Source organism: Cornus florida, unplaced genomic scaffold (assembly GCF_030987335.1).
Source record: "Cornus florida cultivar Cherokee Brave unplaced genomic scaffold, ASM3098733v1 CherokeeBrave_3.0.0_Hap2_Chr04, whole genome shotgun sequence".
Lineage (NCBI taxonomy): Eukaryota > Viridiplantae > Streptophyta > Magnoliopsida > Cornales > Cornaceae > Cornus > Cornus florida.
In genome coordinates, this window is record NW_026775574.1 from 53,342,851 (window position 1) to 53,365,073 (window position 22,223).

Genomic DNA, 22,223 nt, shown 5'->3' on the forward strand with positions numbered 1-22,223 from the left:
AATTAATGTAACTACAGAAAAGCAAAATTAAATTTAAACAAATTAATTAATTCAAATAAACACAATAAAAAAAACAATTCATTTAAGTAAAACAAAATAAACCACTATTCAATAAACAATTTGACACATAGAAACAAATTTAAATTCCAATCTTATCCTTTTGAAAACTAGGGGTATTACACATACCACCTATTCGTCGAGTACTAGGATATAGCTCACAACACGACCATCAGACGAGCATCAATGCTCACAGTGTACCAATACTAGAAACGATCACTGCCCATCGGATACCGCATCCCGTTTTATCTGAAACCAGTCACTCCCAAATGACAACCTCAATGCTATACGATGACATTAGGTCACCCATTCCATCTCTACCTATTTAGGCGACATTGCCTCAAACACTGTGTACACAAGACTCGTGACCTCGTTACAGCAACCCACTGACTCGTTAGAAGAAAATGCACCCATATGGTAACACCGCCCTCACTGGCTTTAAAAGCTAAGCCGTCCACAATTGCCTTGACCGTGCACACAACTCCATCACCTACCTGAGAACATACGATAAACAACTTATACTCCCTAATCCACCCCCGGATCATACCTTAAACCATTTTGCTCATCAGTACTAAACCTCACACCATAATGCCTCTACTACCATTCTTTCCAAACAACAGTTCAAACCTATCATCCCACTACCAAGCGATTCTTCCTCAAACATCCTTAAGATAATACCATTATGACAAGAGAATAAGCATTACTCTCGATACTCCCCACAATGGCCACTACTTATCACTAGAAAAGAATCTCCATACGGCAATGCCATTCCATGCCGACAAATCCCAAAGGAAAAATGAGCACAAAACCAGAATACTCAACATCCAAATGTCTCCTTAAACCATCTACAACATAATCAATCACTAGCACTTAATCGATTACTCCGACCATTCCTCCTAAGACAACTTAAATACTCAGTCAAAGAAACCTTACGCCCTAGCGTCAACATCGTCACCCACCTTTTTCACCGTTCCTCAGAACACTCTTAGCCCTGACAAAAGTCAAATGGGACTACTAGCTAAACCTAAGAAGTCACCCTCATCCCAAACATTCTAATCATTAGTTCATCTCTTTGGATCCTCAAACAACAAGTACCACCTCCCGGTAACACAATGCTTACCTTTTATCACCTTATTCATAAACGACTAAACATACCAATGACCACATGCTATTTGCCTTATCATGCAATCTTGCACTACACCACTGAAACTGACCACTATACCCCACCTCGACACTCTCTCGACAATTGTGATAATCTAAAACCCCGCTCATCCACCGGCCCATACAATTAACTCACTGAAAGTCAATTACCCACAACACGCTCCTGTAGCTATCCGAAATGGGAATCATTCCTCGACAAACCAGTCCCTAAAACAGACTATTACAAAACCACAAAATGAACCACTTCTAACCATTGGTCACCAACATTGGCATGACTCCAGTCAATGCCCGCGCCATCTTAGACTTATAGAGTCCAATAAATCCCTTTAACAGTCAAAACTACCATACGTTCGTGGACCGTACTAGAATATCCAGAATACACGTCTACAACCTATAGACTACACTCGTGACTCTAGCAACATCCATCACACCTATCACAAATCGGTTCGAAAAGAACCTTCACACTATACCATGACCTAAGTCACAAACACCAACCTTCTAAGGTCATACCTTTCCCACGAAAACCCCATCTCGCCCACTTGAGTAGGCGGCTCAATAATCCTCCTCACTTGCCCCCCTTTAGGTAGGACCAAATTACGTAACAAAACATTCTCTTCAACATGCTCCGAATCCCTCTCCATGGAATTAAAGTTAGAACTCTCCTCTGGATCCCTTCTTGGTGGCATGATATTATAAGAAAAAAGAAACGAATCAAAAATGATGACACGAAAATACACACGAGAACGGAGTCCTCATACGAATGACTTGACATGAAATGACGACACTTTAACATTTTCCATACTCCCGGAATACCCAACCAATGATAGACATGCATACTACTAATATGCGTCAACATAAACACATAAGCATGTAATCACGTAAGCAGTTAAGCAAGTAAGCAAATATGCATGTTTTTTAAGTAACTAAACATTTTAACACATAAGCATGTAAACATGTAATTCACTTCCCATTCAATCTTAGGTAGGCCTCTACCCACCATCCTAATGGTTTTCGAACCATTGTTCTGATACCAAATTTGTAACGACTCGAACCAGAGGATCCGAACTGTTAGTCGGGTCTTTATCCGAACCTGAGGTCAATTAAGGGCATAACCGTCCTTCCTTACGTCAATGCGTCATCCACACCTCATTCTTAGGTTCATAACCTCCTGGACTCTAACTTCCTAAAAGAGGATCACAACCATAGATGAAAATGACAAAGTCAACTGGCTGATTGCCATATATCGGCCTACTAAAAGAACATGTTTGGTTGGCTAACTGAAAGGGTTGGCCGGCTGAAATGATGTGCCAAAGTGCACACTCTCGGGACTTCCAAAAGATAAACTGTCGGCCGACTGAACATGAGGGTTTGGTCGGCTGAAGGTGAAGGTCCGGTTGGCTAATGAAGGTTCCCGAATTCACGGTAAGATTTAAACAACATTCTATAAAAATATACACACCAATAGGCTTCCCAAATTTTTCCATCACTATTCCATTCTATGCTGGACATCAACATAGTTATTATAATTAGTTCAAAATACATCAAAATACTGTCAAGAAATCATAGTTACAATATAAGGCTATGCTTCACAAAATGAACACATTTCAAAGATGAAGCTTTACAAAAGAATGGGGGGAAAAAAAAAACAGAAAAAAAAACAAAACAAAAGATGGTAAAATATCTTCTAGTCCCTTCAAGCTTGTGGTTGATCATCATCCACCACTGCCTTTCCATATCCTAAAAAATTGTTAATAATAAAATAGGGTGAGCCAACCGCTTAGTAGGAAGTATCTAAGACACACCTCTTATAACCCCATGAATCCACATAAAGAATAGAGTACAAGTGAACGGGATCATATCTCGGGAAGTAAAGAAAACAACAACCATAACAGGAATGTATACCAATCATTCAACCACCAAATGCACAACGCATGCCAATGAAATGCAATGTCACGCAATGTCGCTCCCCATTTCTGAAACAATACCATTTCACCTTTCCAAACCGTTAGTGCAATTCGACCCATAGCAACTCCATGGCATCACGAGAGGAGGATTGACTAACTATCCCCGACCACGTGGCAACTCCAAGGCATCGTTAAAGGGCCTAGGTAGCTCAACCATGCTAGGGTCTCTCCTTAATCCCCTCTATACCACACTAACGCCACAAACCACTAGGCGACTCCTAGGCGTCCGGGTTTTCGCAAACACTTTTCAAAAATATTTTCCCAAAACAATTTCAATTGTTTTTCAAACATTTCCCTTTTTCTTTCCCAATGAATGTATGAATGCTTCTAAATACCAATTTAACCATAAAATTCCACACATTCCATCTACATCATCATCACATTTTGATAGGGAGTTCTAAGCATTTATTTTCACAACTATAACATCAATTTTCATAGCAATAAAAAATAAATAAATAAATAAATCACATGACATACAACATGTCAATACTAAGCATGCTTCTCACCACAATGAAAATAGTCATGTATATGAACTTAATTAACACATAGAACACATTTATAATCTTGATTATGTACAACCACAACAAATATAGACAAGATAACTAAATTTTAGCATGCTTATGATCAAAATTTGAGAGAAAAATTCACAAAGGACCAAAGAAGTTGTAGATTAGAATATCCCTACCTCTTAATTGAAGAAAAGTTCTAAATACACAAAATTTTTGAAATCCAAAAGGGTGACCAAACAACACTTTGCTCTGATCAAAACGAAGATCTCGATGCGCTCGTTGACTTTGCCTTAAGTGGCAAAATCAAATTCTCGAAGATGAGTTCAAGATTTGAGCTTGAAATTGACGAAGAAAAAGAAAAAGGAAATAAAAGGGAGAGAGAGAATGGCAAGAGAAAAACTGGTGGCTGTGTAAGGCCATTATAATGGTAGCATATCAGTGGGTTCCACAAAAATAAAAATATCTCCCATTTACTGATATTTATATATATATATATATATACACACACACACACACACGCCAATCACTTAACCACCACATATTAATCATTTAATCAAATAAATATGCACAAAAAACAATGTATGAAATGCAATGGACCCGTAACATAACTCCCGTACTCAACCACCCCATAGCGGGTCCCACCTAAGACCTCCTGGCCAAAAAACAGAAAAATGCTGACAACCAATACATTTCTAAGAGTCCTGGATTCAAGGAAATGTCCTAATCAACACTCAAATACACTTGGCATATCCTACGGTGTTTGGCACGCAAAACGAGACAAAACGGAATTAATCCCAAAAAATCAAAAAGATACCCGAAAATGAAAAATGATAAAAATCAAAAACATTACACTTGCCTACTCACCGGTAAGTAGGTCATCCCTATTGACCGCTGATGTGGTTCAATCACAAATATACAAAGTCTATAATTATAAAATCAAAAAAGTGATAAATAATGAAAATAACTTTTTTAAAGAATAAATTCAGTCACATTCTCTGACTTCCTTATTTATCACTTTTCACATTTTGTAATTATATACTATTTGTGCATTTATGATTGGACCACATCAACGGTTAGTATGAATAACCAGCAAAGGTTGAATGCTATTTCTTCAAGAGAATTCCTTGGTCCTCAACGGAGGATTCTTAATTAATTTTGGAAGAGGTGAGTGTGGTTTTATGTTTTGGATAGCTTAGATTGGAGTTTGGAAGGTTTGGAGGCCATTTGAAGGCTCAAGACCACTTCAGATTGCAAAGAGGAGGTCACTAGGCTGTCTTACCTTTTTCGTAATGACTGAAAGGAGGTATTTATAGATGTGTAAAAAAAAATAAATAAATAAATCGGACCCTTACAGAACTCTTTTAATAGGAGAGGGTTGGTTTAATGTTTTGGATGGAGTTTGGGAGGTTTGGAGACCGTTCTGAGGCTCAGGACCTTTTCAGATTACAAAAAGGATGTCACTAGGTTGTATTACCTTTTTCTTGATGGAGGAAGGAGGTATTTATAGATGTCTAGGGGCCAATTAACATTACATTACAAAAAAAAAAAATGATCATCCAACTAGAAAAAAAATAAATAAAAACAGGAATAAACAATCAAAAATAATGAAATGGTGGAATCACCAGAATTCATAATTTAGGCCAAATTTGGAATCAATTCTACGATCTGACGATGGGAACGAATTGAAATATTAAGAAATGATGAAAATTCACATTTGCGGTGGATTTGGAGTCTTTAGATCATCTTGATGTTAACTGGACCAAAATTAAGAGACCAAAACCCTAATTGAGGCTCTATTTTGGAGTGATTCTACAATGAAATGGTGGAATCACCTTAGAATGACTTGTAATGATAAAATGTCACATTCGGAAAGGATATGGAGTCTTTGGAGCTACTTAATTATATCTATTGATGGAATTTATACAGTTTGATTGACAAAAAATAGCTGTAATAGGAGCGAGGCAAAATGCGGTATCTAGAGTCTCAAAACGTAAACCAAACCACTATTTCTAAATAAAGAGTATAATGTATTTAACCTCCTCAGGAATGTTCAAGTTTCAAACTCGAATACATTTGGAATCACTTGGCATTGTTTTATCTTCAACCCTAAATGCTCTCTAATTCCAATACCTTAGGAATAAACAATCAAAAATAATTCAAGTCAATGATTCACTTTTCAATTTTTTTGGTAAATAAGTCAATGCTTCACTTTTCTAAGTGGTAGTTCATAAAATACTTGCTATTGAATGATTTTGATGTCCCTAGTACAGCTTGATAAGAGAATCGACTCAAGCTCGGTGATTATGTCAAGCATACATGTATAGGAGTGCTTGGAAATTAATTCTGGTTAAAAAAGCTAAGAAAAATATTAAACCCTGTTTCTTCAAATTCCATTAAAATCCAAATTCTATTAAATACGAAAACCAAAGTCATTTTCCATATTGGATTTAAATGCACCAGTGAATGTAAAATTCGTGCAGATAAATTAAGCTTCCTAACATATTATGCAACCCCTTCCCGAAGAAAAAGAAAAAAAGAAATTTTTTTTTACGAAATTTCTGTACAAAATATCAGACTTGTGGTGGTGGTGATGGAATAAATATTTCTCTGCATCTGCTGCATTCATTTTTCTACTTTTTTCTAAATCATCTCTCGTTTAAAATCAGACTTGTCGGGGTGGTGGAATTAAGCAAGCAATCTGAATCAAAGTAGTTCTATCCCATCAAATCCTTAAGCTTGTTAAAGGTACGTACCCAACTATATATATCTTTTTTTAAATTCTTTAATACTAACAGTTGTAGCTCTCTATATTTCATGTGCTGCTATTTGCTTTCTATACAGGAAAAAAGGTAGCTAGTGAGCTGAAAATGGAATGTGCCATTGTTAATGCTGTGGTGGGCAAGATGGTAGAGTTACTTACTGGGTGCTTCTTGACATCCACTGGGCGTCAAATTGGTCATGTGGTTCATTACAAGAAAAATATGGATGACCTTGATGCTAAAGTCGAAAATCTTCGAGGCTTGAGGGACAAGATCAAAGAAAAAGTCGTTACTGCTGAGAACAGTGCGGAAGTCATTGAAGAGGCTGTTTCGCAATGGCTAACGGATGTGAGTAAAAAGGAGGAAGACTTGGAAAGAATATTGGTAGACAAAAGAAACATCAAGTCATGTTTTAATGTTTGTTCAAGGTATCGGCTTAGTAAGGAAGGTAAAGAATTGTCGTCTGGTCTTTCTGGGCTAATAGATGTTGGCGACAAGTTTGAAACAGTTGCACACCCTGCTATTTGGTACACAGCTACCACAAATTTTGAGCAGTTTGAATCCAGATTATCTGTTCATGAACAGATCATACAGGCGTTGACAGACCATAAAAATTACTACATTGGGATACATGGAATGCCAGGTACCGGAAAGACAAGAATGGTGGAAGAAATCGCAAAACAGGCTAAAAAAAACAACTTTTTTGATGAGGTTGCCAAGGCAGTCTTCTCCCAAACTCCAAATTTGGAAAAAATTCAAAAAGAGCTTGCAGACTGTTTAAATCTGTCATTCAACACAGACACTGAAGTTGGGAGAAAGGGGGAGTTGTCCAACAGATTGAAAAGGGGGAAAAAAATCCTTGTAGTAATTGATGATATTTGGGATGATTTTGAGTTGGAGAAGATAGGAATCCCATCTAATGATAATCATATCAAGGGCTGCAAAGTTTTGTTAACCTCTAGGAGAGAAGATGTGTTCATTAAGATGGGGGTTCTAAAACGCTTTCCAATTGGACTTCTACAGCAAGATGAAGCATGGATCCTGTTTAAGAAAACGGTGGGAGATTTTATTGAATCTCCTCATGAAATTCATTCTGTTGCAAAACAAGTGTGTGGAGAATGTGGTCGTTTACCCTTGGCAATTCTTGTTGTTGGAGCATCACTAAGGGATCAAAAAGAAAAGCCTGCTTGGGATGATGCACTTTCACAATTGAACAATTGTCGAGGTGATAACATTGAGGGAATATACGAAAAACTTTATTCACGCATAGAGTGGAGTTACAATTATCTAAAGCAGACAGATGTTAAGTCTTGCTTTCTACGTTGTTCTATGTATCCAGAAGATTTTGAAATTCCGATTGATGATTTGGTGATGTATGGAGTGGGAACGAGGTTTCTCGAGGACAGCTCGTATACAATGAAAACAGCTAGAGATAGAATTCATGTGTTGGTTGGTATCTTGAAGAGATCTCATTTGCTGTTAGAAGGTAAAAGTAAGGAGTTCGTCAAAATGCATGACATTATTCGAGATGTTGCAATCACATTTGCATCAAGAGAGGGATTTCTAGCAAAAATAGGTGTACCAAGGTGGCCAGAGAAAGATGAATATGAATCCCGCAAGGTAATCTCATTGATATCTGAAAATATTTGTGTGCTCCCCTGTCAGTTGGAATGTCCAGAACTGCGCACTTTGCTATTGGCATGCCGCGCTGATCCTAAAGCACAAGTTCCAGATAGCTTTTTTAAACGGACTGAAAAGGTTGAAGTTTTAGATTTGTATCTAGTTCAGCTGCCATCATCACTTCTAAATCTGGTCAACCTTCGGATGTTGCGTCTATATGGCTGTGAAAAGGTCAACCTAGCTTCTCTCAAGAAATTAAGAAATCTTGAGATCCTAAGCATTGCTGATTCTGATCTCAAAGAGATGGCTGTGGAAGTAGGACAGTTGACTGGCTTACGGTGGTTGGATTTAAGGAAATGTGAAAAGCTCGAGATGATTCCATCAGGTGTCATAAAAGGTCTATCCAACATGGAAGAATTGTACATTCCACCCAACTTTGTGGGATGGGGGGATGAAGGGAGTGTAGGGCTTGATGAACTTAAGTCATTGACTCACTTAACCACTTTACAAATTCACATAGGAGATGGCATGGTACTGCCCAATGAGCTCAGTTTTGAGTTGTTGAACAGATTTAAAATATCGGTTGGGAGGACTCAGGGTTTTGAATATGGTGAAGAAAACTTGGGAGCAAGGATCTTGAGACTTGATTCTGTTACTTTGAGGAAGGAATTTAATGTTTTGATGGAGAAAGCTGAAGTACTTTTTCTAAGCAGCCTGAAAGGTTTAAAGAATGTGCTTCACTATGGAGATGGAAAGGGGTTTCTGGACTTGAAATATCTTCAAATTAGGGACTGCAGTGACATGGAACATCTACTTGGCAGACTAAAAAGGAATTTACAAACTCAGGGTTCTTTCTGCAAATTAAGTGTGCTAATAGTTGAAGGTTGTACTTGGAAATTTCTGTTTTATTCATCCACAGCAAGAGCTCTTCCACAACTCCAAAAATTACATATATCAGGATGCAGAATCATGGAAGAAATAATTCTAGAGGATGAGGAAGTAATGGATAAAGATATTTTTCATCAATTAAAGAAAATGAGGTTGTATGATCTGCCAATCCTCAGAAGCATCTGCTCCAATACGAAGAAAACGTCAACTACAGAGTGCAATACTTCCGCCCTTGCACAAGCTCTCTTTAATGAAAAGGTATGCTCTTGCAGTCAAAACACTCTATTTAATTGATGAGAACATCTTTTTCTTGAAAACTGTTTGCCATATAGTCCTTGGTAGTAAATAAACTAATTGTCCAATTTCAGCAACTAGTATTTGCCCAATACAAGTATTCCAGTTTAACTCTTTCAGTAAGTTGTACGAGGACTAGTCTGTCACCCAATACCAATTGCAACCAGGGCTCATTGGAGTCTCGCTTCTCATTCTCCATGATTTTCAGTTTTAGGAAAACTACTGGTATAAACGAGCCTTTTGTGGTTGATAGATTGACGAGTCAAAAAAATCTCACTCTTAAACCTAAATATAACCTGTAAGACCACTTAAACTCTCCTATGACACAGACATACAATAAACCAGAGTTGTTTGCTGCTCACCCTTATATTGATAGGAGTCAAAATTTAGTAATAGCACTAGTTAAATAAAGAGCTGGGGATCCTAAAGTTATGAATTGATCGTAATATGATGAATTTTGCAGGTTTCATTCCCTGCATTGGAGAAATTGAGGATAGAAAAATTGGAAAGTATTACAGCAATATGGGAAAACCAATTATTCCAAGGTTCGGAAGCAAAAGAAAAATCCTTCCAGCAGGTAAGTCGCATAACGATAGAAGAATGTAAGAAACTGGTGAATGTGATACCCTCCACTTTGATTTCAAGGTTACAGAATCTGGAAATACTCAGTGTTAACCGGTGTGATTCAGTGGTATCATTAGTTGAAGTGCGTACGGTTGAAAAAGGGTCAGCAACAAGAGCACCAGAAATTGAACTACCTCGGTTAAAATCAATGTATCTTGAGTCACTACCTATGCTGATGCTCATGGGTTTGAACAGAAAGGAACATCCTGATCACAGACTTGGTGCCTATTCAAACCTAACATCTCTCAGGATTCGTCACTGTCATAGTTTGAGAAATGTATTCTCATCATCTATGGCAAGAAATCTTGGGCAGCTACAAGATTTGGCAGTAATAGACTGTGCGTGCATAGAAGAGATAATTGCATTTGAAACGGGAGAAGGAAAAGAAGAGGTAAGGAATGATGAGATTATTGTGTTCCCTCAATTAAGCACAATGAGTCTACTTCAATTGTCAAACCTCAAAAGTTTCTGTGGATCCAAAAAAGCAGCAGTTGATGATGACAATATTCCCCAAGTAGAAGCCCTCTTCAATTACAAGGTATGAACTATATATATATATATATATATATATATATATATATATCCGAACTCCAAATTCAAATATGCAGTGCTCAAAATCCGCATTTTTGACGTTTTCTTTATAACCCTTTCTGGCATGGTCAGTTCTTTTGGCCATTGTCACCTACGTGCACGTTACTTTATATCTTAAATATGTATAAATCATGCCAGTAACCAGGAATTCAAGCCTTTAGCCTGTAAATATTACGCTCATATATAGACATTGTTTTAGTACATTTCTAAAGAAAAAAAATGAAAAAAATAGTAATAATAATTTTGGCGCTCTTCTTAGATTGTAATATGTTTTGAATATAAAATTATATGTGGGTTAAGCGCTTTACCAACTAGGCCACTCCGTAATACCCCATGCACTTGCCTTTAAATCACTAAATGTTTTAAACTTTCTATTTCTGTGCTTGGATGACATTTGGTTACTTTGAGAATTCTTTTAATAGAAAACCAAAAGCATCACAACATAGTGCTTTTCGTGAGTAATTTTTTTCTAGGTAAGGAAAAATAAAAAAAAAAAATAATAGTATTTTTTAAAATCTGGACCACATTTATAATATATATACATATACTCTTCCCATACACACAAGATATAATATATACACACACATATATAAATTGGTCATTCACAAGAAGTATTTTCCAATTAATCCTAAATGAAATTCTATTCTTTTTTCACAAAATTACAGGACTACTTGATTTAATCATTTAATATTGGTCTTTGTTGCATACAAATTCAACATAGCAAGGAATTTAGGAGTATTTTACTAATTTAAACAACCAAACGTACTCCAAACAAGTACCATTAACAAGATAGGAAATCGAATGAAAAATTATTGGCATTAATTAATTGTTAAGCATTCAATGAATATCAAGAACCTCTTGGAGCGAAGATGTTCTATAGAAATGATGGTTTGTCCTTCCCCATTTTCTTTGTTCTTTTTATAACTAATGGTTATCTTGGTTAATAAGATCAGAAAGTTGATGTTTTGCAGGTCAAATTTCCTTGTTTGGAGAACTTTCAATATGAGATGAACCACAATGTAAAGCAGATATGGAACAACACAGTTCCAACCGAGTCTTTTTGCAAACTGAAAACTCTGATTGTGGAATATTGTTCCCAACTACAAAGTGTTGCTCCATCAAAATTGCTTGAAAGTTTTCAGGACCTAGAAGAACTTCGCATAAATTGTTGTTGGTCCCTGGAAGAGGTATTTAAAGTTGAAGGGGGTTCAAATGCCGAGGAAGGAATAGTTGCAAGAGATAAAGATATACAAAAAGAATTGGAGACCATTTCTGAATTGCCATCCTTAGTAAACATGACAATAATGGGCTGTCCCAACTTGAAATCTGCAGCTTTCTTTTTCTCCAAAGAAAAGGTGCGTCATTAATTCCTTCTGGTCAATCACTTCTAGCTGTTCTACAATCGCTACTGTTTGCAATTTATTTACATTTAGGATGGGCTATGTGGTCTTCCAAGGGTTGTAAGGCTTTGTACCTTTGTTTGGGCCTTGGACCTTGTATGGGCTTCCAAGGGTTGCAAGGATTTGTGCCTTACTTCGGGCGTTGTACAATTATATATGTATCACACACACACACAATACAACTAACCCTTACCTTTCAAATGCTGATGCATCTTTGAATTTTAGAATGGAGCCTTGAATTCTCTGGAATTCATGGTCTACCCGCTGCAATAATACTCTACCGTGGACTTTCCCTGGTGTTTGGTATTTGACAATGAAACCGTTGGTTGTTTCTAACACGTCCCAACTGGGCACGGATGTACTTTGTTATTGCATTTTAGATTCCTAAATTTGTATTTTATTTTATTTTTTACATTTATATCCGTAAAATTTTGAAATTGTCTCTATTGAAATTATGAAAAAATCCTTTAAATATAAATTTATCCCCCATTTTTCCCTCATATGAATTTCTAGATTCGTCCTGATCCCAACCCCAAATCATCTCTAGCGTAAACCGTGTCACAATGTTTGATCATCTTACATATTTTCTTGAGTCTCTAGCAGATGTATTAAAAACCATTCGTGCTGGTTTCTTTCACTCCTTGTACTCCCGAGTCTCTAGTTTTTTCATTTCCGCATTAGCATGCCTTTAATTAATTTACTCCTGTTACAATCAAATGAAGGGTTGACTTAGTTTTTCGAGAATAGTTTTATGTTATAAGAGAACTAAAACACTAGAAAAGAAATGGCAATTTTAAAAGATGTTTTGCTTGACATTGTTTAAAAAAAAATACTTTATTCTAATTTTTTTTTATTGATTTTCAGAATTCCTTAAAATTGTTTTAAGGTAACATAATCAAACACATCTTAAATCTTCAAAATTATTTTGCAACTAAAAAAAATATAAAAATAAAAAAAACCGATTTGATCAATTTATTTACATGAGAAATAGTTTTTAACATTCGATAATCCTACAAAATTGATCAATAGGTTTTTGAGAGGGTTGTAGTACGTGTTGAGAAATGTCTGTCAAAACTCCAATTATGTTGTGTGTTAGATTTCTAAATCCATCGTCTACTGTAATGCTATTAAACCTAGATCTATTTCTTTTCTAGAACAGTCCTGCATATTTATGTTGGTGCAAGAACCAGCCTTTCACTGCTCGAGCCTTTCAAGCTCTTTTTTATATGAATCGCACTGGAAGCATCTCTCTCTCTCTCTCTCTCTCTCTCTCTCTCTCTCTATATATATATATATATGCGTACAGTACTTCTATATTATACCTCCAGTCTAAACAAACAAGCTTTAATTTACTGTTGCCACGAGTTACACGTTTAGAAGTAGCTAGGAATTCAGCTATTCTCTTGTATTGAACTTTTGATGCACATTGGATCCAAAATTTCCTTACCTTGCCATTATTATCTGGTAAAGCTTTCCTTTGAATATCCAAAATTTCCGGCAATGATTTCTTTTATTGCGAGACCATTAATTTTGTCTGTTGCATTTATTTGATCAAATATACGTGCTTGAAAGAGTACTGAATGCTTTTGTGCAGGTTGCTTTTCCTGTCTTGGAACATTTGGCACTCTCCGATGGAAGCATCTTTGAAGATATTTGTTATGGCCGTGTCCCAGCAGGATCATTTGGTAGAGTAAGAGTGTTGAAGGTGTATCAGTGGGACATGTTAGTGAATGTTTCTGCTCTGCTACAGAGGTTTGAAGTTGTTGAAGAACTCACTCTGTTAAATTGCTCTTCATTAGAAGTTGTCTTCAACCTTGAAGGACTTGAAGACAAAGAAAGAGGTGCAACAATGTCTTCTCAAATAACAAAGTTGCAATTAGATCATTTACCCAAATTGGTGCATCTTGGAATAATGGACTCCCAGGGACTTCTGGCCTTTCACGACCTAAGATCTTTAATTGTTGTATCTTGCGATAGCCTGAAATATTTATTCTCACTTTCAATGGCAAGAAACCTCACAAATATTGAACATCTGATTGTTGCTGATTGTGCTGCGATTGAAGAAATAATAAAAAATGAAGATCAAAGTGGAAAGGATGACGACATGGATGAAATTGTGTTTCCCAAGTTGCAGTCTATAGAGCTCTGCCAACTAGCAAACCTCACAAGTTTTTGCTGGGCAAATAATGCTGTTAAAATGCCATCCCTACAGCATGTTAGGCTGAACAAATGTCCCAAAATGCATACATTCACATCTGGACGGATAAGCACACCTGTGATAGAAGTATTTAAAGAAATGTATGGCTCAGAACAAAAAGTTAGTGACCTCAATAACTACTACGTACAACAGCACCTTCAAGAAAGGAAAGGTAACTATGGAAATGTCTTCTCAAATAACAAAGTTGCATTTACCCAAATTGGTGCACCTTGGAATGATAGACTCCCAGGGACTTCTGCCCTTTCACGACCTAAGATCTTTAACAGATCAATATTGCCATAGCCTGAAATATTTATTCTCACTCTCAATGGCAAGAAATCTCACAAATATTGAACATCTGAGCGTTGCTTATTGTGATGCGATTGAAGAAATAATAAAAAATGAAGATCAAGGTGGAAAGGATGACGACATGGATGAAATTGTGTTTCCCAAGTTGCAGTCTATAAAGCTCTGCCAACTAGCAAACCTCACAAGTTTTTGCTGGGCAAATAATGCTGTTAAAATGCCATCCCTACAGCATGTTACGCTGGACAAATGTCCCAAAATGCATACATTCACATCTGGACGGATAAGCAGACCTGTGATAGAAGTATATAAAGAAATGTATGGCTCAGAACAAAAAGTTAGTGACCTCAATAACTACTACGTACAACAGCACCTTCAAGAAAGGAAAGGTAACTATGGAAATGTCATCAAATTTTAATAAAAGATTATATAGACATTCTTTTTCCTGCGTACGTGGTCTGCTATCCTTTTATAATTATGAACTTTTGTCCTCAATTACTACAACAGAAACAAGTGTCGCAAGTCTTAGAGAAGAAATCGAGGAAGATGATGAAGATCATATTCTGCTTAAGGAGTAATGTAAGGTAATAGTGCCTTTTCGTTTTTTCTCTTTTGTTCTCTTTTTGCATATCACATGTGGAATCTCTTGATCCGAGTCAGAAATTTATTTTTTGTGGAAATGACCGTGAATGATAATAAGATATTTATTTTCTTAAGCCAAAATGATAAATACTAAAATTCAAATATTAATTCATAGTATTTTCATTAAATATACTAATAATTGTCTCCAACAACTTTCCATCTCTTGAAACCATTTCATGATAACCTCATTATTAATTCCATTAAATGTTTTTTTATCCCTCAATATGTACAATCACACAATCTATTGATGTAAAATACTTCTTCTTCTTCTTTTCTTTTTCTTTTTTTTTTTCATATTTTGCATAAACAACATTACTGGCTCATGCACACCAGTATTCCTCTAGTTCATTATACCAGAGCTTCAACCATGCTGTCCATGATCCCAATCAACTTTCAGTAGTTGGGCACTTGAATGGAAGAACTGAAAACCTACACCTAGCACGCTTGCATGCTATCAGGTGTTTCATGACTTATGTGGTTTCCTTCTTCTCCTAGAATTCTGAGTTATTTTCACATATATTATCCATATTCGTATACATCAGTATATATGCACATTTCTTTCAACTTGGTAACCCCTTTTGCAGTTGAAGTTTCCACTTGGCATGTTTCCATGATGCCAAGTGTCCCATGTTCTAATAACACTTTGCATGCATAAATTAGACATCACCTGGGTATTTACATATATATATATATATATATATATATGTATGTATAAGTGTGAATATATACTTCCCCGTTATTTTGCTCAATCACCCACGCTTCCATTTTGAAAAAAAAAAAAGAAGCCATAATCTAGCAAAACAATGTACCTGGACATTCTTTCCATAACAATTGCTAGAGTCTTTGGAACCATCCTACAAAATAGGAGAAATTGTAGGAACAAATTGTTACCTTCCTTGATGACTTGGTCAACCACCTTCAAAACTTATATTACCAAAACTTACTACGTGGTTATTATATGCCATGTGGACTTTCGTGATAAGACTCTTGTTCTTTTGATGACATGTGGCATAATCCAATTGGTTTCCTCTTTTACGTGGAATCGCATGTAGGATATCAAGGCTTTTTGATGTCAATATGTAATTAATACACCATACTAGGCTTTCTAGTGCCCAATGGCATCATTGAATGGGTCAAGATTGGAAGCAACAGGATTCGGTCAATGTGTAACCTCGTGCAGGTTACACGTCAACCGGTTCATGTAAATCGGACAACAGATTCTAGACACGTCGATCAGTTTATATTGAAATGTCAGTTTATATTGAAATGGCATAAGGCCTGTTTTGGTGGTCTAAGCCCTTGGCTCATTTGTGAACCTAAATATCATTTTAACCTATCCCGAAAACATACATTTGATCATATACAACAATTATTTGACATCCATGCATTTATATAATCATTAAACGAGCTTGGTACGTCATATATAGTAAAAATAAGTCTAGTTACATCATTAAGTGGCTATGAAGCCTTACATGGAAATTAAAATGCAATTGAATACAAATTTAATTACAAGATCCAATTTACATTAAATTTACAAGCCTTAAAACAAGCTTAACATCAAATCGATAAAAGGAGTCCACGGTAAGCACTACTGCTGAGTAGAGGATGCCTAAATGGCGTCTTCTCAAGTCGAGTAAACATGGCACATAACACGTAAGAGCATAGAAAGATGAAGAGGGATCATGCTGGGGGACTTTGATCGCCAATCAACCATCAAACACGTAAACAAGCTCCAAACAACAAATGTGCGCTATGCATTATTCGTCCTTATAGCCCATTATTCCCCAACGCCGGTTTTAAGAAAAACCATATTACTTCACAACTTTGCGGAAATCCATTTCTGCCCATGGCTCCCTACACACCACTCTACCCGCACCAACCACATGCCAAGAGAATGTCATGAATATGCATTACAACATTTTTTTTTTTTTTGACAACCTTGCATTCCAACATCAACACACAATTTCAATTAAAACAATATACATGCTTTTGCTCATAATTTATCAAGGAGTTAATATTGTCCACTAAAGCACATTGCATTCAGATTCCAATGTAAAAGACATTCTCATGTAAGTAGGTTGTCATTTAATAAACATGTTATACATGGTTTAAATCACTAACACTTAGCATTTACTTCAATTAACCCACATAGGAATGCACAATCATACACATGGTAAATACAACTTCCAAGTTAGTACACTTAGCAACATAATCATCATGCTTTAAAACACACAATATAGCATAGATTTCAATTTAAACAACAATCTAACAATTAAGACTCATGCTTGAAAACCCTAGAACACAATTTCCTCAAATTACACCTTAATAATCATGCTTTCAAGGGGAAAACAATAAATTGATTACCACAACCTAGGATTACACAAGTTAGACAACCCCTACCTCAAAGCAAGTTGATCCCTAGTTTAGCTCCAACATGAAACTCCATCAATTCGAGAGCTTGAACCAACCATCAAAATGAAGATGAGGAGAAGGGGAACAACATTCCCTCTTGGAGCTACCCCCAAAACCCCCTAACTTGTCTTGGCCAAAATCTCTATGGTCTCCAATAGCGGCAATATATACACTAACATATAGCCCTCATCTTGATCTCTCATTTCTCTAACTATAGCACCACCAAAATCCTAAGCTAAGGAAATGAAAACTAAGCTCCAAGGTGAGCTTCCATGGAGGAAAAAAAAAAATGGAAGAAGAATCAAAGAAGAGAGAGAGATCCAGGTGGGGAAGAATGGAAAAGATGGGCCAAAATATGATATTGGCCCCTTAGCCACAAGTTTGGTTAAGGTGGGTACCACTTTGACCTCCAAAAACCCCAAAATGACCCTCTTTGAATACATAATCACAACCTTGCCATTGGAAATATCTATCCACTACTATATACACATAAATATATATAATTGCATCAAACTAATCAATTAAGTGATTAAAAGAATCTCGGGAAGTCCCCGAAAATGGAAATCAAGAACATATTGGTGAGTTCAATAAAATTATTCGTGATTTATCTGATGTTGATGTCAAGTTAAGTGATGAAGATAAATCAATTATTTTGTTAACACCGGTACGCTCTACCCATAAACATTTATTCAATATCTTGCTTTATAGGAGAGATACTATATCGGTGGAACAAGTTAAAAGTGCTTTGTTCTCTAATGAAAAGTTGAATAATGAAGAGATTCATGATACTCGGGCTCAAGCTCTTATTGCTCAAGAGAAGAAGAGATTTGGAACTTTAAGAAACCTTGTGCCATTGTCAGAGAAAATATGCTACAAGCGTGGAAGAAAATGGCATATTCAGTGGTACTGTCCGGAAAGAAAAAAGAGTACATCCGTTAATGTTGTTATGTCTGAGGATGCAAAAGAATGGAGTGATAATGATGATGCATTATCAATCATTGATAACAAGGGAGAAGCTAAGGAGTGGCTACTTGATTCTGCTTGTTCCTTTCATATATGTCTTCATAAAGAGTTGTTTTTGCTACCTACAAACCTGTAGGTGGTAAAGTATTTATAAGGAATAATGCTTCTTGTAATGTTATGGGAATTGGAACAATCAAAATCAAGACAACAAATGGTTTGGTAAGAACTCTAATGTACGTCATATTCCAAATGTTAGAAGGAATGCATGATCTCTGTGGGAGCATTAGATTCTAAGGGTGTTAGTGTGAAGTGAAGAATGGATTGATGAAGATTAGAAGAGGACCATGTGTTATGCTTTTAGGAAGGAAGGTCAATAGTTTTTATATTTTGTTGGGAAATACTATACTAGGTGGAGCAATTGCAAAGATATAATGGAAGCCTGTTTTGAGATCTACTAGATTCGCGGATGAAGTGCAACAAGAGAAAGAAGAAGTCTTGGCAATTGCAAGAGTACTAACCTTTATTTTAGAAGCAAAAAGAGTTCGATTTGGTGATGCGAAAGTAAATTCCAGGTTCAATTATTTGAACTTGGAATTTGCTAGGAATAGATGAGTGTGGCCGAACGACGAAGAACGTCTAGAAGAAATAATATGTTAGGTTCAAGGTGGAGAGATCTTCAGTCAAGGTGGAGCTATGGAGGAGCATGTGAAGACGAATTTCAAGCCAAGGTGGAGATTGTTTGGTTTGGGGCTCAATATTGCAGAAATTAGTTTCCTCTTATGTTTTGGAAGATTAAAATTTGTGAGAGATATTGTCACATTAGGTTTCTATTTTAGAGTTAAGATTGATTTGGTAACTCCTTATAGAAAAGTGGTATAATTCTTATCCAATAAGGAATTGAGTTTTGAAGACTTCATAAATAGAGATGAGTTTAGGTAGATCGAGAAGTAGAGATAGAAAAAGATAATTGCAGAGAGATAAAAAGATGAGTTTGTGATAAGAGAAAAGTGTGTAAACAAGTGTTGAAGTAAAGATAGTCGTTCTTCGCCCACAGACACAAGCAATTTGCCGAACCGCTTAAATCTTGATTTGCTTGTGTGTGTGCTTTTATCTGTTCTATTTGCCAATTATGTGTATGAAATCCTAACAAGTATGATCCCTTTTTCTTTTTAGAAAAAATTAAGGAGTCGAGTGATCTCCCGCCACAAAATGTAGAACAATGGTATCTCCTTTGAAAAAGAGTGTGCAACCTTTCAAAAAAAAATAATAATAAAAAAATATATATATATTATAAAAATGAGGAAGAAGAAGAAGAAAAGAGTGCGTGTAAGTTATTTGCGAGGGGGAAAATATAAGGAGTTACTATAAAAAGATGAATGTTCAAAATCAAAATAAGGAAAATGTGAGTGGCCATCTAATATTTTTGATAATTTTTAGGATTGTTTTATAATTTTGAAAAGTCATGTACACGGAAAATTTAATAATTAGTGGGTGGCGGCTGCCCCATTGAGACCTTAGTGGCTCCACCCCTAGTGATGGTGACATTTCTAGCACCACCATCATGGTTTTTCTCTCTCTGTATGCGTATGTGAGAGAACGAGAGAGATGAATTTACTTTTAATATCAAAATTTTATTTTAGATTGCATAGCAATGAAGCTAACTTCCACAAAAATGTGATTTTTTACTACCAAAATCATGTGGTTGGGACCATTTCAATGTGTTAAATTTATATGATTTGGAAAAAAAGACCATATGGATAGCCACAATTTTGCTAGTTTCTACCATATGATTTTTCACAATGATTTTTCTATTGTTAGGTCAATAGTATAATTTGGGGCCTAAATTATGAGTTTGTAATTTTAATTTTAGTTAGAATTTAAAGATTTAGTGTCAAGTTAGTTACCTCTTGTCCAAGGAAGGAACTGAAACTGAAGCTATACCCAAAGGCAGAAAGCTAATCTTCAATGTCAAGTGTAAAAAGTAAAATTGACACTCATGTATGCACTCACCAATTAAGGTTCATGCATTTGTCAATTAGGGTTCATAGATTTCATGCTTCATTCTTCAAATCCATCCTTTTTTTATATGCATCTTGTGTTTTTGGAAATATCCATGTTTGAAAATTTTCTAAGTATACAAGTGAGGGGACTTCGATCGATCGGAGGATCAGCTCAATTCATGGAGCTCTGTGAAAGTGCAGTTCCTCTTTTCCATTAAAATTCTTAAAATCCAAATTTATTTTCTCTATAAATACCTACTCTTCAAAAAAAACCTAACATACACAGTGAAACACATATAGAGTCATAGAGAGATATATACTTAGTGGGCATGCATCATATAGCATTCATACAATTTATTTCTAAGAGTTTTCTAGCAATACTTCCCTGGAACTTTTGTTTTATTCATACATCATTCATACTAGATTGGTGAGTGGACATATATGTATTGATTAACTATTGTTGTTGTGCTTGTTGGAAGTTCAGCCAATTAATCAATAGAGATTGAACTGGACAAGTGGACCAGAGATCGAAGTGTTTAGGTGAAGCAGATCTTGTGAGAAGCAGATCTGTTGACGGAGCTAACTGAGGACCTAAAGATCGACTTGAGTGGAGAGTTTGGCTAGGGTTTGGGAACTGATAATCTAGTTACAACTTCTTTGTGTTTTTTTTTTTTTTTTTCATTTAGTGGATTTGATCTCTCTATGTTACGTCCAATGTTTTTTCTCTTAGATTTTTCACGTATAAATCTCGCTATCTATTGTGTTTCTTATTTCACTACTTTTATATGGCATGTTTGGTTGCTCGCCAATTTAATTGCATGATGGATTAAGTGACTTGATAGTTTATGCTTTACTTTAACTCTTGGATTGTTGAAAATTTAGTTAAAATTCAAAATTTAGTTAAAGTTAGTTAATTTAGTTATCAGTTAAAGTTCAAATTTTTATGCTTTGCTCCATTAATTGTATGCTCTGTAGTTATGTAATGATTTTGAGTTACTTGCGGAGATATATTTGTTTAGTGAATTTGATTTATTTTTTATATTGTTCATTTTTGGTCCAGAGTCCAGACCAGTCAGCCTCTGTCAATTGGAAGTGGAAGTGAGCTCACAAACCCATCCAAGTGACTGAAGATAAACGGTGGTGGATCCAATCCTCTGGGTTCCCTCTTGCTAATGCCAACTTAATTAACAAATTGAAGGGGCACCAAAATGGTATTTAGGGATACCGAAATTGAACGCTTCATATGATTTATTATTTTTGTTACAATGTGTTAGCTTTATTTTCTTCCATATTCCTTTTCTGCTCAAGTGTGAATTGTTAGTTCGTGGTGTTGAAGATTGTTTTACCTATGGTTGAAGTTTTTTTTTTTTTTCTTCATTTGTTCTTCTTGAGTGATATCAGTTTTTCTATATGTTTAATACATTGTGACTAATTAATTGCTGAACAATTTTAATATTTCTAATACTTAGTTATGATTTCTCAGTTAATTTAATTTGTTAATCACAAGAGATGGGTACTTCATTTGAAGACTAATGTACAAATCATTGCGTACACTACTAAACATTGTCTCTATAGTTTGGGCTTTAGACTGGTAATACATGAAGAGAAAAGAAACAGAGTGCAGTAGAATGAGAAATGTTAATGAAAGTATCACACGTGCAAGCACAGTTTCATGCCCAATACTGAAAAATGGTACTCATGTATGCACTCAACAATTAAGGTTCATGCATTTGTCAATTACAGTTTCATAGATGTCATGCTTGATTCTCAAATATCATTTTTGATATGCATATGTTTGAAAATTTTCTAAGTATACAAGTGAGGGGACTTCGATCC

The 22,223-nt window shown here is 35.8% G+C and overlaps 1 protein-coding gene across 4 annotated transcripts in view; it reads left to right on the forward strand.

Annotated features, from left to right (window-relative positions):
- The window catches only part of LOC132303243 (probable disease resistance protein At4g27220), a 37,156-nt gene extending 15,282 nt beyond the window's left edge, over positions 1-21,874 (forward strand). Inside the window, exons 3-9 of one of the 4 annotated variants that reach the window (XM_059800424.1) lie at positions 6,358-6,436; positions 6,533-9,216; positions 9,716-10,414; positions 11,439-11,822; positions 13,462-14,759; positions 14,878-14,954; positions 20,872-21,874. In XM_059800424.1, the coding sequence (XP_059656407.1) occupies positions 6,559-9,216; positions 9,716-10,414; positions 11,439-11,822; positions 13,462-14,367 (4,647 nt within the window). In that variant the 5' untranslated portion in view covers positions 6,358-6,436; positions 6,533-6,558 and the 3' untranslated portion in view covers positions 14,368-14,759; positions 14,878-14,954; positions 20,872-21,874. The remainder of the gene's footprint in view (positions 1-6,357; positions 6,437-6,532; positions 9,217-9,715; positions 10,415-11,438; positions 11,823-13,461; positions 14,760-14,877; positions 14,955-20,871) is intronic. The other 3 variants (XM_059800423.1, XM_059800425.1, XM_059800427.1) reach the window with 3 other exon arrangements.
- Positions 21,875-22,223: the final 349 nt, after the last annotated feature.